Source organism: Rhinolophus sinicus, chromosome 3, assembly GCF_057876585.1.
Source record: "Rhinolophus sinicus isolate RSI-liver-muscle chromosome 3, RSI-T2T, whole genome shotgun sequence".
Classification (NCBI taxonomy): Eukaryota; Metazoa; Chordata; class Mammalia; order Chiroptera; family Rhinolophidae; genus Rhinolophus; species Rhinolophus sinicus.
Genome location: NC_142503.1, coordinates 177,030,682 through 177,044,157, shown reverse-complemented (window position 1 = coordinate 177,044,157; position 13,476 = coordinate 177,030,682). Strand labels below are relative to the sequence as shown.

General features: G+C 40.3%; 1 protein-coding gene and 2 pseudogenes across 1 annotated transcript in view; 1 reads left to right on the top strand and 2 right to left on the bottom strand.

Annotated features, from left to right (window-relative positions):
- Positions 1-807: 807 nt before the first annotated feature.
- On the bottom strand, positions 808-1,376 carry LOC109448256 (ATPase inhibitor, mitochondrial pseudogene; annotated as a pseudogene).
- A 922-nt stretch (positions 1,377-2,298) lies between these two features.
- On the bottom strand, positions 2,299-2,904 carry LOC141570531 (large ribosomal subunit protein uL23 pseudogene; annotated as a pseudogene).
- A 2,884-nt stretch (positions 2,905-5,788) lies between these two features.
- ZFYVE1 (zinc finger FYVE-type containing 1) overlaps positions 5,789-13,476 on the top strand; it is a 49,480-nt gene continuing 41,792 nt past the window's right edge. Inside the window, exons 1-2 of the mRNA XM_019733362.3 lie at positions 5,789-5,967; positions 7,258-8,186. Coding sequence (XP_019588921.1) covers positions 7,674-8,186 — 513 coding nt within the window. The 5' untranslated portion in view covers positions 5,789-5,967; positions 7,258-7,673. The remainder of the gene's footprint in view (positions 5,968-7,257; positions 8,187-13,476) is intronic.

Sequence of the window (13,476 nt, the reverse complement as noted above, 5' to 3'; positions counted from 1 at the left end):
TTTGATATCAGAGGGATTATTCATTATGAATTTGTACTAACTTTGTTAACCAAGTATACTATTTGGAAGTGCTGAAAAGCCTGCGTGAAAAAGACGAAAATGATCTGAACTTTTCACCAGCAGTTTATGGCTCTTGCATCACGACAATGCACCAGCTGACATAGTGCTGTCTATGAGGAAGTTTTTAGCCAGTAAACAAATAACTGCGTTGAACACCCTCCCTACTCACCTGATCTGGCCCCAGTGACTTCTTTCTTTACCTGAAGATAAAGGAAATATTGAATGGAAGACATTTTGATGATATTTAGGACATCAAGGGTATGATGGCCAGTCCAGAAAGAGTTCCAAAATTGCTTTGAAGGGTAGACTAGGTGCTGGCATCGGTGCATAGCTTCCTAAGGGGAGCACTTCGAAGGTGACTGTAGTGATATTCAGCAATGAGGTATGTAGCACTTCGTCTAGGATGAGTTTGCGAACTTAATTGTCAGACTTCGTATGCTGTCGTATGGATGTGCCACATTTTATTTACCCATTCATCAGTTAATAGAAATTGAGGTTGTTTGCACTGTGACTAATGGTACCATGTACATTTGAATACACATTTTTGTTTGATAATATATTTTCAATTCTCTTGGATATATTGCTGGGAGTGAAATTGCAGGATCACATGGTGGTTCTATGTTTAAGTTTTTAAGGAAATGCCAAACTGTTTTCCATAGCAGGTACACCATTTTACATTCCCACCAGCAAAGTTTGAGTATTCCAATTTGTCCACATCATGGCAAACACTTGTTATTCTGTGTTTTTTTTCCACGATGACAATTTATTATAATTTGTTGGCAGCACAGTTAGATATGAGACCAGAACTATGTCTCCATTGAAGTGGGCGATGATATGTAGCCATTAATATGGGGAACTGTGTGCACTTAATCCTCATGATTCTGCTTTAGCTTATTGATGGCCTGCTTGTGCCGCTCAATTTCTTTCTGCAGACGTTCCATCTCCTTTTTATGATGAATGATCTCATCTTCATGGTGTTTCTTCAAAGCTGCCAGTTGTTCTTTAGTCCGAGCTCTGAAGTATCGTTCCTCTTCGGCCTGCTCTCTTTTTCCGAAGGCCCCACCAGCCTCCCGGACCGACCCCGCGCTGGAGCCAACATTCCCTGACCCTTCCGAGTTGAAGTTTCGGGCTCGCATAGCCCTCACGCCCCACACACGGAGCCGCATCAGCACCGCCGACGCCGTGACTGCCATGGTTGTCAATGCTGCACCTCACAGTTTGTTATTCTGTTTTTGTTTTTGTTTTTTTTCTAATTATACCTGTCTTACTGAGTGTGAAGTGCTAGCTCACTGGTGTTTTGATTTGCAATTGTCTGATGACTAATGATGTTGAACATCTTTTGATAATGCTTGTTAGCCATTTGCATATCTTCTTTGGAAAATACCTATTTAAACCCTTTGACCATTTAATTGAGTTATTTGACTTTTTATACTAAGTTTTACGAGTTCTTTATGTATCCTGAATATTAGACCCTTATCAGATACATGATTTGCAAATATTTTTTTCCATTCTGTGGGCTGTCTTTTGACTTTCTTCATAGTGTCCTTTGATGCACAAGTTTTTAATTTTGATGAGGTCCAATTTACCTATTTTTTCTTTGCTTGTGCTTTTGGTGTCATATTTAAGAAACTGTTAACCTAATCTAAGGTGTCTTAGTCTGTTCAGGCTGTTATAACAGAATACCACAGATTGGGTAATTTACAAACAGCAGAAATTTATTGCTCACAGTTCTGGAGGATGGAAGTCCAAGGTCAGAAAGCCAACATGGTCAGGTGAAAGCCCTCTTCCAAGTTGCAGACTTATTGTATCCTCACATGGTAGAAGGGGCTAGGGAGCTCTGTGGGATCCCATTCATGAGGGTTCTACTCTCATTACCCAATTGCCTCTCAAAGGCCCCACCTACTAATATCATCACCTTTGGGGTTAGGATTTAAACATATGATTTTTGGGGGGACACAAACATTCAGACCTTAGCACACAGTCATGAGGATTTATACCTATATTTTTTCTACAAGTTTTATAGTTTTAGCTCTTACATTTTGGTCTTGGATTCATTTGAGTTAATTTTTGTATATGTTGTAAAATAGGGGTCCAAATTCACTCTTTTGCAGGTGAATATCCAGTTATCCCAGCACAAGTTGCTGAAAAGACTATTCTTTCCTCCATTGAACAGTCTTAGGAACCCTTGTCAAAAATGACTATAAGTGGATAGGTTTAATTATGGACTCTCAATTCTATTCCATCGATCTATATTTCTATCCACACATCAGCATCACACTACTTTTGACCACTATAGCTTTGTAAAAATAAGGTTTTTGGTTTTTTTTACAGTGAAAAATTCTTATGTTTAGAATTAGCCAGCTGGACTCAGTTTAGATAATCCCAATTTTGTTGGCAACATCAAAAGCATCATAGTCAGGAGCCAGTCGAACATATGCCTTCTTCTCTCCATCAGGCCTGATCAGGGTGTTGACCTTGGCCACGTCAATGTCATAGAGCTTCTTCACAGCCTGTTTGATCTGAGGCTTGTTGGCCTTGACATCCACAAAGAACACCAGTGTATTGTTGTCTTCCGTCTTCTTCATGGCTGACTCTGTAGTTACGGGGAACTTGGTGATGGCACCGTGGTCAAGCTTGTTTCTCCTGGGGGGCGCTTCCGAGGATATTTAGGCTGCCTTCGGAGCCGCAGTGCCTTGGGCCTTTGGAAGGTGGGTGATGTGCGGATCTCCTCTTTTGTGTGAGGCTGTGGATTCCTTTCAGCACTGCTTTCTTTGCCTTCAAAGCCTTTGGTTTGGCTTTGGATTTGGGAAGGGCAGGGGCTTCCTTCTTCGCTTTTGGCGCCATCTTCATGAAAAACAAAAACCGTAATATGTTTTGAAATCAGGAAGTATCAGTCTTTCAACTTTGTTCTTTACAAGATTGTTTCAATATTGCTACTCAGGATCCCTTGGAATTCCACATAAATATTAAGATCAGCTGTCTATTTCTGTACACACACACTCACAAAAGCGGTTAAAGTTTTGATAGAATATTAATTAAATCTGTAGATCAATCTGGGGAGTATTATAATCATAACAATTTTGCCTTTCAATCCAAAAACACAGATTTCTTTCCATTTACTTCTTCTTTAATTTTTTTCAATAATGTTTTTTTTTTTTTTTGTAATTTTTATTATAGTTGACATATAATATTATGTTAGGTTCAGGTGTACAACATAGTAATTCTACATTTATAGATCTTATAATGTGATCACGATAAGTCTAGTAACCATCTGTCACCATAACAAAGTTTTTACAATAATATTGACTGTTCCTTTTTTTGTAATACGGCTGATAATATGTCAAACAGGTCATCCAACTGAAAACCATGAAATATATTGGTAAAATATTGGAGTCGACAAGAAGATAAGGAATAATCGGACCAAAAACTAGGTGAAGGCAGGATCCAGAGAATAAGTAAAGCAATGACATCAGTTTTACCCTAGAGCATGTACCTTAGTCTGCAACTTAAGCTTGGTTTTTCTAGGCCTAGTGGGGCAAGTGGAACTGGAGACAAAGCCTGGTGGAAGGGGGAAGTCTAAAACTGGGATCTCAAAGTGCTACAGTTTCGGTGTTAAGTGTGAATTGCAAGTAAAGACACCCCCATCCAACAGACTGGAAAGAAAGTTGTCTTAAAAGGGGTAGATTTCAGGGAGCTATAGGGGGGCATAGGATCCATAAAACAGCCCTCCCAGGGATATGTAAACTGGACCCATAAGACAGCCATCCCAGGGATATTGTAATCCAAATACACGTTTCCTGGTGGTTAAAAAAAAAAAAAAACCCAAACAATGAATATAGTTTAAAGTGATCCCTCCTGGCAGAAGCCAAAGCAAATCCTCTTTAGAGGAATTAACCTCTATCTTAGGCCTCAAAAAACTCCCAGAAATCATTTTCCAAGGAAAATACAACTCAGTAAAAAATAAGCACACTAAAATGAGAATGAGGAAAAACAACCTATAGAAACAGCTCTAATAATTCCAATTATCTGTTAAAAGAAATAAAAATACACTAGTTTTTTTTTCATTATTATGGTATTGACATATTGCACTTACATAGTCAAAAATTTCAAGAGTACAAATGTGCTTAAATGAAGTCTTCTTTCTCACGTTACACTCCGTGGAGGCAACCATTTTCCACAATTTCAGGGTTTATTTTAACTTTAAAACATACACCTTTGAATGGGCAGTGTTGGCTTTAAAAAGAATTACATATCATTTTGTTCCAAAGATATGTTACTATCTTCATTTTATAATTAGGGGCGTAGAGCAAATTATTAGGGCTATAAAAATTATAGTGGTAGTCTTAGGAACAAAACCCTCTAGGGAAATTTTATGGCAGGCTAGCCAGTCTCAACAGCCTAACTGAAGACCTGTGAACTTTCTTTCTAAAATCCCTCCTTTCCTTTTCCCCCTTTAAAACTTTAAAGTTTTAAACTGATGAATAGCTTAGTTTTTAATATCTTAGTTTGTGATGTGGCATAGGACAAAAATTCTGTCATCTTTTTCATTTAGTCTAAAGATTGGCTATCTGCCCAGTCTTGAAAACATAATTTTTAGCAATACAACCTTCATAAGTGGTTCTCTCTTTATTATGTAAATTTTTTTTTTTTTTTACCATTGGTCTAATTATGACCCTTGAAACTTAAGGTAAGAGTATGTGATTAAATCAGGAGATGGGTTTTTGTCCCACCTGTCAATAATTTGCTGTGTGACTTTGGCAAGTCACTTAACCTTAGCATTCTCTCGCGGGATAACAATTATCAAGATAAAATCATAGAACGTTAGAATTGGCTGAGACTTCATAATTTACAATTTACAATTTCTTCATTTCACGGAGAGGTTGAGTGACTTAACCAAGAGCTTTTGAGAACAAGCTTCCAGTCTTTGGCATCTCAGATCAGTGCTCTTTTCATTACATCGGGCTTTCTTTCGGAGTTCTAAGAAACAAAACCCTCAAAAGTGAAAACACTAAATATATGACCTTTTACATAAAACCAGATAACATGGTTAACCATTAGCCTGCACTTTAGCCTGCAAGCTTACCTAAAAATATACCCGAACTTAAAGATGATTGAAAATTCAGAAGTTCTGAAACTATGTAAGGAAAGGTCAGAATAATAAAAGGTAGAAAAAAATTTAATGGTGGCTTGGCGAATGCATGTAAAGGGAAAACAAAACTTACACAAGAGTACTTAAAATTCTTTCTGATCTTTTCCTAGTTTGTACAAGGTGAAATTGGGGAACTGGAGACTGCCTGTTTTTACATATTTCTGAAGAATGGTGTGTAATATGCGTTACTTGAAATGGACTTACTTACCTGACCTATGCTACATATTACATCCGATCTCTAATTTAGCGCCATTCCTTCTCCTTCCACTACCCAAAACGACGCGCTGAAACCTGCGGTAACCACAAGCCAATGCAAAAACTCCAAGTCCCGAAATGCTCGATGGTTTGTCTCCACCGCCTCCTCGTATAGGCAGCCTCTTCCGTACTGGGAGTTGTAGTCATTCAGGTCCTCTACTTCCGGGATGTGGGAGAGGAAGCGCCTTCGGAGACCTACATTTCCCAGGAAGCTGTGCGTGCCCTTCTTCCCCTTCGCTAGCGTCGGGCTCCACCCCCTCCCGCTCCTCCCTCCCGGCGCTGCACCGCTCACGCCTTCCTGTTAGTCGGATCTGGGAGAAGTTCACTCGGATCAGCTGATCCCAATTGACAACAGGCGAGGAGGAAGCTCGGGAGGCAGCCGTGGAGGAGGGGGCGGAGATGGAGATGAGGATGGATCCGCGGGTGCCCTGAGGATCAGCCCCCGCCCCCACCGGCCCCCCGCGGTCCCCCGACGCCACTTGCCGCGGCCGAGCTGTTCCGTGGTGGGATCCCCGGGCCACCGCGGGCGGGGAGGGAAGGGCACGGCCCTGCGCTGGGCCGGCGATAGTCCTGGAGCCCCGGCTGCCCCGGGGAGGAGGGGGGGCGGGTGCGGCTGTGGTGGGGGTGGGGTGGCATAAACAATGGATTCGGCTCTGGCCTCTGCCAGCGTGGGGGTGGATTTTGGGGGAACCTTCTTTGTTCTTAGACTCCCGACCCTCTGGTTGTGGTGGTGGTGTTGCCCGGGAGGAAGGAAGGGTGAGGAATCCCTGGCTGGAGAGAGGCATCGAGGTGGGGGGCCGAGTGGGCAGATTGTTTGCTTGGCCTGACGCGGTGAGGTGTTCTTTTGAAGGCTAGTTTTGTATTTTTCTCAATTGTGGCAAATTTTGATTTCTGTTTCCGTTGTGGGAGCTGGTTGGGCACGTCTGAGGTTAGGATGTAAATAAGGTCTCCTAGTTGCTCCGTTCGCCTTCCTTGTTTATCTAAAAATAAGATTGATAGATTGATTACTGTGGGGGAGGAGTAGGGAATAGCTGAAAGAAGGGCTTTGCATTTCGTTGGGGCGTTAGAATAGGGGGTCAGGGCTAAGAGGAGTTAGGAATATAATAGTGACAAAAGCCCCCTTCCTGATCCAGTTATCTTTTTTCTTTTTTTTAAAGTTATTTTTAAGTTAATTTTTCAGCAACAAAGAGAAAAATTGTTTTAACTCACTGCAAGTCTAGCTTTGCTGTGGGCCATAGTGGAGGAATTCTGTCTCCTGTTGCCCCCTTTTTATCGTAGTTAGAGTAGGGACAAAAGGAAGTACAATAATGGCTTTTTATTGTTTTTAAGCATGAAATAGTGACTCTTGTTTCCAGGTTTAGAATCCTTAATAGGCATCTGTCTAGAGCTGAAACAACTCCAGGACTTTGATGGAGCTGAAGTTTATTATTATCATTTCTTTAGCTTTTTACACCTCTCCCAATTGTGGGGTGCAGAATGTTGTCCCTGCAAGTACTGTTTGCTTAGTGATTTTGATTCTGAATTCAATAACCGAGTGAAGAGAATTTCAGTCTGGGAAATAAAGCAGCAAAATCTCTTAAAATCCCTTGGGCCTAGAGGTAGTGGTTGTTTTCAGAGGGACCCTTGACCATGATTTTGAGAAGACATTGCTAGGATCAGAGTGAGCCAGTGTACGTTTTGTAAGCAGGAGCAAGATTTCTCAGTTTTGGTGTTGTATTTAATCAATGTTTTTTTTTTTAAAGTACACTTCTGTTTTTAGATGAGTGAAATCCTTTTCCTTCCTCTATTTCTAGGTGTTCCCTGAAATACTGACGAGGTTGGATTGTGTTGAAAAGTTTCTGACTAGTCTCTTTCATTACCAAAACCTTGGGATAGAGGCCCAACTGATGAGCCCACCTCGGTGAACCCATCAGATCTCTCTCAGATAGCCATAAAAGACCCTTTCAAGTTAATTTTGACCACATATTTGCCTGCACTTTATGGAGGATGAAACCATCAAACCAAATCAACGTTGCTGCTGATACAGGAGTTTTGGAGGCAGAAAAATAAAATTTCTAACATTTATGAGTGTGTGAAGAATTCTACTAGGACACAGAAGGGTTTTTTATTTCTTGCTTTAAGGTGTTCAGAGCCCTGTGGTATTTCTAAGTGCAGTCTTCAGACTCAAAGCCTTTGTTGTCACTCCCAGGGAAAGCTCAGTGACTGTTATATGGTGGGTGATTTCCTTACCAATCTGAGGATGAGTGCCCAGACTTCCTCAGCAGAGAAGGGCCTGAATCCGGGGCTGATGTGCCAGGAAAGTTACGCGTGCAGTGGCACTGATGAAGCTGTCTTTGAGTGTGATGAGTGCTGCAGCTTGCAGTGTCTCCGCTGCGAGGAGGAGCTCCATCGGCAGGAACGCCTGCGAAACCATGAGCGGATAAGACTCAAACCTGGCCACATCCCTTACTGTGACCCCTGCAAGGGCCCCAACGGGCATTCTCCAGGTGTTAGGCAGAGGGCGGCTGTGAGGTGCCAGACCTGTAAAATCAACTTGTGCCTGGAGTGCCAGAAGAGGACTCATTCTGGGGGTAACAAAAGGAGACACCCCGTTACTGTGTACCATGTCACTAAGGGCCAGGAATTGCTAGAGGAAGAAGAGATGGATGAGGAGACCAAGAGGAAGAAGATGACTGAGAAGGTTGTGAGTTTCCTCCTAGTAGATGAAAATGAAGAAATTCAGGTAAGCATGTGGGTATAGTGGGATTTGTGTGGTAGTGAAGCAGATCTGTTGCTGGAAAGTAGTTCTCAAAAGGAAAGTCCAGGAGGACCTCACATTTTAGTCATTAAGAGGCAAGACCCCTGAAAGTTTGAATTGTGAAGAGTGAGATTTAGTTACTTACCAGCTGTGTGATCTTGGGCTGAATTACTTTACCTCTCTGAGCCTTAGTTTTCTCATCTATAAATTGGGAACATTGCCTGCTTCTTTGGGTTGTTGTGAGGATGAAATGGCAGTGTTTGTATAGCCTGTTGCATAATAAATGCACAGTATATGGTAGCTGTTGTTAATAAGATTGTTATTATGAAGAACTGATTTAGAACAGTTTTCTAAATGAGCACTTGGCAAGTTGTGAATAAATGTAAGTGATGAGGGATTGTGTGTGTGCAGGGAAAGAAACACTGACAAGTGGATCCCATGGGCATTTTAAGCAATAAGTCATAAACTGTCTCAATTTAGAGAGGCAGGTCTTTCAAAAGTGGCACTTGATAAGGATAGTATTCTCTACAAATGGCATCTTCTTTTCATGGCTAGATTTCTGATCAGTAAAAGCCAGTGAGGGAACCTGGAATTACAGAAGGACTAGAGAACGTTGGATTTGCTTCCGAGGTGGGGAGAAGGTAGTGTGTGACAGTTAGGGGCAATTGGGGAAGGGGTAGTATAATGTTTATACTTTCCAGTGAAGGTAGTATAATGCTTGTGCTTTCGAGTGAAGGCTGCTTGAATTCATACCCTGGCTGCACCACTCACTGGCTATATAACCGCTGACAAGTTACGCTCTGTGCCTCAGTGTCACTTCTACTTCAAAGTAGTAACTGAGAGGATTCAAAGAGAATAGGAATGGGAAGGATTTATCATAGGGCCCGGCGCATTGTGTCCACCACCCCAGTCTGTTGTTGTTGTCAGTACCACGGAGTATTTGTGGTACATTGACTCAGACTCCTAGCAGTGATGACACCTCAAGTCTCCCAATTGGAGGAGAAACTATTCAAGTTAACATTTGAAAAACTCTCCAGTTACCCACTACACATTTTTCATCTGTCTTTTTCCTACTTGGATAGCCTTGTGGAAATACATCATGATTCCTATGTGCAGTAGTCACCCCTTATCCACCAGGGGTATGTTGCAAGACTCCTAGTAGATGTCTGAAACTATGGATAGTACTGAAGTAATAATAAAATAGAGCAATTTTAATAATGTGTTGTAATAACAATTATGTAAATGTGGTCTTTCTCAAAATAGTGTACTGTGCACAGAGTGTAGATGGATATATTGAACAAAGGGATGATTCACCTTCCAGGTAGCATGGAGCAGGACGGTGCAAGATTTCATCACACTACTCAGAACGGCGTGCAGTTTAAAAATGATGAATTGTTTATTTCTGGAATTTTCCATTTAATATTTTCAGACCACGGTCCATGGTGGGTAACTGAAACCGTGGAAAATGAAACCGTGGATAAAGAGGCACTCCTGTACTTCCATTGTTGGCTAAATACTTTGCGAACTATTGGCTGAGAGGAACTAATAGTTATGAAAGAGTGACCCAGATCCCTTTCTGCCTCCCTTCTTAGCAATAATGTGTTCATTATGAATTATGCTCTAATTGGGTGACAGTGTGGACTAAATATTTTATAAATGGAGCACTTGGTTTTGGATGATTCTTGTTGGTTCTGCCACCAGCTCTCTTTAGTGTCAGCCTTTGGAAAGTCGTATTTCGGATTGCTGTCACTTTCATAAAATGAGAGGAAGATTTGGGATAAACCAGTAATCATGGATATTGTGTTGGCACAAAAAATATTTGAATATTTGTTAAGGGGAGGAGGATGTGTATTTTTTTCTTTTTGTGGCATTGATACATATTCCTTTGAGAATTAGGAAAATATAAGGAAATGTAATGAAGAAGACAAATCCAACTATCCAGTGACGATATTTGTCCATGTTTTTCCTTGTGGTGTGTAATGTGTATATAATTGGGCTGTTTGTAAAGATTTCTCCCTTAATAAACATTGACCATTTTACAGGAAATAACAGTTTATTAATCACAAGTGGCATTGGTTGGGATTAATGATTGGACATAGAATTTTAGGTGGTTATTCGTTCTTACAGAGTCATAAGCAGAAAAATACTTTGAGAAAATGTAAGGTTCCGTTTTCTAATGCTAATGTCCAAAACAATTAGATGATTGTCTGATAATGAATGTAGATTATAAATTCAACTAGATTGTAAACTCCTGAACAACAGGACCACGTCTTATTCCCGGTATCAGGTACAATGGTAGACATGTCAGTGCATAAATATTTGTTGATTGATTGGAGATGTCACATCTCAACTTTAGTTTTTGAAAAATAGGTGTCACACATATACCTAGTAAAAAAATAAATGAATGATAGATAAGTAAAAACAACTAAAATGATATAAAAGGGCATACCATTTTACTCCATACCCTTAGTCTTCTTTCTTAGAACAATCATCATTAGCAGTTGATGGCATGCCTTTCTAGAAATTTTTTATGTGTACTTATGAATGTATGTATCCTTTTAATTTTTCAACAAAAATGGAACCTAATACACTTTGGCTTTTTTTCACTAAAGGATACATTTTATAGAACTTCCATTATTAGCACATTGAAGTCTATCTACCTCATTATTTAAAGACTGCCTAGTATTTTTTTGAAATTTTAAAAATAAATTTAGGCTATTAATGAGTATTTGAGTTATTACAAACAAGAATGTATTAAATAGCCTGTGAATCTATTTAAAATGGAATCTTTTTGTCAAGTGATAACGTGCATTTTAAATTTAGATATTACCAAATTTCTTTTTTCCTGTTTTTTTATTAAAATATAGCTAACATACAATATTATATTAGTTCCAGGTGTATACCATAGTTATTCAACATTTATATAACTGAAGAAGTGATCACCATATGTCCAGCAACCATCTGACACCGTACCGGCTATCACAATATTACTGACTATATTCCCTGTGCTGTACATTACATCCCCATGACTTACTTGTTTTCAATACCTGGAAATTTGAACCTCTTATTCCTCTTCACTCCTCCCCCCCTTTTTAAAATTTTTCTATTACAGTTGACATTCAATATTATTTTATTAACTAATACTAGTTTCAGGTACATAGCATAGTGGTTAGATATTTAATTTATGAAGTGATCCTCTGACTAGCCTAGCACCCACCTGGCACCATACATAGTTATTACTATATCATTGATTGTATTCCCTATGCTTTACATCCCCATCGCTATTTTGTAACTACCAATTTGTACATAATCCCTTCACCTTTTCCACTCTGCCCCTAATCCCCTTCCTATCTAGGAGCCATCAGCTCTGTTACCTGCATGTATGAGTTTGTTTCAGTTTTGTTTGTTCATTTATTCTGTTCTTTAGATTGCACATGTAAGTGAGATCATACGGTATTTGTCTTTCTCTGTCTGACTTATTTCACTTAGCATAATACCTTTCAGGTCCATCCATATTGTTACAGATATTACCCAGTTTCTAAACCTCATTTTCTTAGCCTCTGCAGTACTTCTGTGATTCTCCCTTGGGTTCTGGTCTTGGCTCATAATAGCTAACATTTAAAGAGCTCTCACTGTGGTGCTAGGAACTGTTCTTACATTTTATAAGTGTGAGCTCATTTAATCCCGTTGATAACCTGTGTATTAGTTTCTAATTGCTGCTGTAACAAATTACCACAAATTTAGTGGCTTAAAGTAACTCAAATTTTTTTTCCTCATAGTTGGGAGATTGGAAGTCCTAAAAATTAGTGGATAGGGCTGTGTTCCTTTTGGAGGCTCTAGGGAAGAATTCGTTTCCTTGCCTTTTCTAGCTTCTAGAGGCCTCGTGCGTTCTTTGGTTTGTGGCCCCATTACCCAATTTCAAAGCCAGCAGTATAACACCTTCCAGGTCCCCTGTCTCTTTTATTGTCACATTGTCTTCTGTGTCCTTGGCCCTCTTGCCTCCCTCCTAAGGAAATTCCTTGTGATTGCACTGGCTCCACCTGGATAATCTGGCATAATCTCACCTCAAGGTCCTTAATTCAATCACATCTGCAAAGTCTCTTTGCCATATAAAGTGACATAGTCACAGGTTCTGGGGATAGGATGTGGACATTTTTGGTGGTGGTGGGGGGCACAGTTTCAGCCTACCACACCCTATGAAGTAAGTTGTATGTCTTAATTAGTTTGGGCTGCTTTAACAAAATACCATAGATTGGGTGGTTTTTAAACAACAGAACTTTATTTCTCACAGTTCTAGAAACTTGGAAGTTCAGGATCCTGGCACCAGCAGATGCAGTGTCTGATGAGGGAGGGCCTGGTTCATAGACAGCTGTCTTCTCACTGTGTCCTCACATGGCAGAAGGGAACTCTCTTGGATCTCTTATAATCCCATTCATGAGAGCGCTATTTTAAAGAACTGATCACCTTCCAAAGGCCCCACCTCCTAATCCCATCATGTTGGGGGTTAGATTTCAACATAATGAATTTGGAAGGGGGATACAAACATTTCATCTTTAGCACGGTATAGATGAGGACACTGAGGCATGGAGAAATGAAGTAACTTGCCAACATCAAGGTATAGTAAGAGTAAGTGGCACAGGATTTGAACATAGGTGTCTGGCTCTAAGATCCGTGCTTGTGACACTCCTGTCTCTGACCAGGTCATTTAAACTTTCTAATTAAGCTTCATCATGGTTAATAGTATCAGCTCACCAGTTACTCATGGCTGCTGTGAAAATGAAATGAAACATAGCTCTATATAAATGTAAAACTGTTGTCATCGAAGAAGTTCTTCATAACAATGGACACTTTTTTTTTTTTTTTAAATTTTATTGGGGAATATTGGGGAACAATGTGTTTCTCCAGGGCCCATCAGCTCCAAGTCATTGTGCTTCAATCTAGTTGTGGAGGGCGCAGCTCAGCTCCAAGTCCAGGCGCTGTTTTCAATCTTAGTTGCAGGGGGCGCAGCCCACCATTCCATGTGGGAATCAAACCGGCAACCTTGTGAGAGCTTGTGCTCTAACCAACTGAGCCATCCAGCTACCCTGCAATGGAGATTCTGTAAATTAGGCCCCCTGCTTTGTTTTTCTTTTCATGTTTCTTGGCATTTGTAGGTTTTGATCATTTTCGGTTTATTAATAAGGATGATTTTAGCAGCTTGTAGGCTCTAACTCTTATATGTGGTTTCCTCAAATTCTATGGCCTAGAGTCTCCTAAGATTTGTTGCCTGTGATTT